Raw genomic sequence first — 3,337 nt, forward strand, 5'->3', positions numbered from 1 at the left:
GGTCGCACGCCTCTGGAGAATTTATGGGTTAAGTGTCTTGCTCAGGGACACATTGGTGTCTCACAGTGGATTCGAACCCGGGTCTCTCACACCAAAGGCATGCGTCTTATCCACTGCGCCATCACCACCCCTGTTCTGTGGTATTTTCAGTTTTTAAATCAAATGTACTCTCATTATTTTAAACTATTAGTGCATCCGTGAAAAGAGTATATATATATATATGTCATTCAGAGGTTAAATGTAATCAGATACTCTTAAGTGCTCAGTCAAACAAATTCAAGCACAACTGTGTTTCTTAAGATGAAAGTGCTCATGTATTTGTACTATAACCAACTAATCTGAAAGGACTGGGTCTGAATTATTGTGTTAACATTTACAAAGATGGAATACAGAGCCCTTGATCCATCACTGTAATCCATGGCTTATCTGACTCCAGGCTTACTAACTCCTGCAAAATGACCAAGCGTTAAGAAATATGGCCAATTAAGATGTTCATGTCGGAAACTATTTGGGATACACAGAATGATCAATGTGAAGTTTGCCCGACTACTGATTAAAATATATCAGTCACTCATAATGAAAATGACAATAACTTTGTCATGATAATAAAAATCATTATAAAAAATATAGTATATATGCCTTGCAGTCATTTTATTAGAGATAAAACGTATTATAAGCACATAACATATTTAAAAATGTATTATATACTGTATATATTCAATATTTGCGGTTAGTTTAAATATATATACGTAGGCCTATATATATATATATATACATATATATATACATATATATATATATATATATATATATATATATATTTTAACTAAGCACAGTATATATATATATGTATATATACAGTATATATGTACAGTATATACAGTAGACAACATTTGAGGTGGATCAAAAAAGTTGACAAGAACAGGTATTGTTCAAAATTCATGTATAACTTTGATGACAGGTTTTGATCCTCTTCAAATGTTGACTACAGTGCATATATATATATATATATATATATATATATATATATATATATATATATATATATATATATGTATGTATAATTGTATGTATTTAGGACACATAAAATAATAGTCAAAATAAGATGCCAATTTCCAATTCCAATTTGCAATTTCCATCACAGGATATTATCAGAGACAATACATCCCTTGAAATATTAAGGACATTCCGTTAAGATGACAGGAATGAAAATATTAATTCATCATGTGGTAATATTCTTTATTGTATGATTTTAAGGGCAATTCTGTTTCTTTTGTCCGATAGACAAATTTGGTAGCCTACTGTGTTGGGGCAACACTTGATGTCCCATGTAAAATCCAAAGCAAAACCAGCTGAGAAGCACTAAACTACACAAATCAGGAGCATCCCTAATTCACTTCAAAGTGGAAAAAGTGACATCGGACGCGTTCAATGCCATGCCGGTGACATCATTTTTACAGAGCGGCGTGACGTCGCAATTGGACGTCGGCCCTGGCCAATCAGCGTTCGCTCCGTGCACGCACAGATGGGAAGAGTTTAAAAAAGATTGTGGAAAAGAAGATGTGGCCCAAACCTTCCCACATGATCGGACAGTTGGACTGGGGATCACAGGTCTAACATTAGCTATATCGCCATCCTCTCGCCGAATCTGCTGAAAAGCACAATGTCAACTCACTTCAAGAGCGGACCTGCTTTCGGACTGTCTGCGGAGGTCAAGAGTAAGGTAAGATCTGCTTTGATTGACAGCTGTCAGGGATGCGCATGCAGGGGCACGTGCGCTACTCGAGTCAGAGAGTTAACTCTGTAGTTTGTTCTATATATAGTTTATTCTAATAATATTTTAAGGTGTTTTAATGCGAGGGTTATGGGGATCTAATCCAACTTAAAATTTCCCTAAAGTCAGAACAAAAGGTTAAAAAGGAGGGTTTTTTAAACAGTAGGCTATACATTGTTTTAAACAAGTACACTGTCAAAAAAAGTTGCTGCCTTGAATTTTTAAGTATAATCAACTTGGATGTTTAAGTAATTTCAACTTAAATTACATTAAACTGACTTTAAAAATGAGAAATGAGATGAATCGTGTACAACTTATAAAAAACAGTTGGAAATTGTTTAGCTTATTTTGATGAGTTAAAGCAATGTTAAAACATATGTTGTCATAACTTAATGATCATACCATTTTTACAGTGTAGGCTATGTATATTTCAAAACATTATTTCAGTAACCGAAAACGTAAGAGTAAGCTACAAGTTAGTAAGAACAAAAGTCGGACAAGAACATTTAAGGTCATTTTCACTTTATTTTAGGTGTTCATTGCACAGATATGAAATAAAGAAATGTTGTTTTGTTTTAAATGCCTTAAATGTAACAACGTTTACTGTGCTAGAGACTCCGATATTGTTGCCTATAATGGTCCTCAAATACTTTATTATATTTACAAACTGAACATGGTCAAGTGGTAAATAATATACATATTTGCATAATGTGCAATATAAAGTTTGAAATGTAGTGACGTACAAGTTATAAATGAATAACCATACAACTTCTACCTATATAGCTAAACTCAGTCATAGTTTTTGGACTTGATCTTATCATTCTGTCCTGTTAGTGTCTTTGTTCACTCTACAAAATAAAGGTTCTTTATTGGCATCGATGGTTCCATGAAGAACCTTTAACATCAGTGGAACCTTTTTAATGCACAAAGGGTTCTTAAGATTATTAAAATGTTCTTCACACTAAGAAAAAAAATGGTTCTTTTAAGAACTGTGCGATGAAAGGTTCTTTTGGGAATCCAAATTGCATCGCTATGAAAACCCCCTTTGGGAACTGTTAAGAGTGTTTGGCATCAGAAGGGACATTTAATTGATTCCTATGTCAAACTTCTGCCAAATTTATTCCCATTATAGTCTCAGCGCTCCAGAAAAACCTAAAACATAAAATACTTTCTGGCTCTAGCTGTCATTGATCTTCTGGGAACAGCACCACATTCTCTACTGTAACAGAAGTCATGCTGCATAGTTTCAGGTGTCAAACTATGGACTTCGCATGTCATTTGGTCAGATGTGTCTTCCTCGGCACTATAGGTATGTGGCTTTCCGTCCCCATATAAGGAAGAGTTGTGTTCACTCACAATATCTGAGGAGAGGAGCATGTTGTAAACAGTTTAGAATAAGGAGGAGCATTGTTGAAAGATCATCTCTGTGAGCCTCAACTAACCATTAGTCTTCTCAGACAGGCCTGCTCTTTATAGAAATAACAGAAAATTACATTACACATTTCATTTATATATATATATATATATATATATATATATATATATATATATATTACACACATA

General features: G+C 33.8%; 1 protein-coding gene across 1 annotated transcript in view; it reads left to right on the forward strand.

Annotated features, from left to right (window-relative positions):
- The first annotated feature begins 1,548 nt into the window (after window positions 1-1,548).
- Window positions 1,549-3,337, forward strand: part of cnn1b (calponin 1, basic, smooth muscle, b) — an 11,429-nt gene continuing 9,640 nt past the window's right edge. Inside the window, exon 1 of the mRNA XM_077213654.1 lies at window positions 1,549-1,723. Within this exon, the coding sequence (XP_077069769.1) occupies window positions 1,664-1,723 (60 nt within the window). The 5' untranslated portion in view covers window positions 1,549-1,663. The remainder of the gene's footprint in view (window positions 1,724-3,337) is intronic.

This window comes from Siphateles boraxobius, unplaced genomic scaffold (genome assembly GCF_051911475.1).
Source record: "Siphateles boraxobius isolate OS27281-9 unplaced genomic scaffold, OSU_SipBor_1 66, whole genome shotgun sequence".
Taxonomy (NCBI): Eukaryota; Metazoa; Chordata; class Actinopteri; order Cypriniformes; family Leuciscidae; genus Siphateles; species Siphateles boraxobius.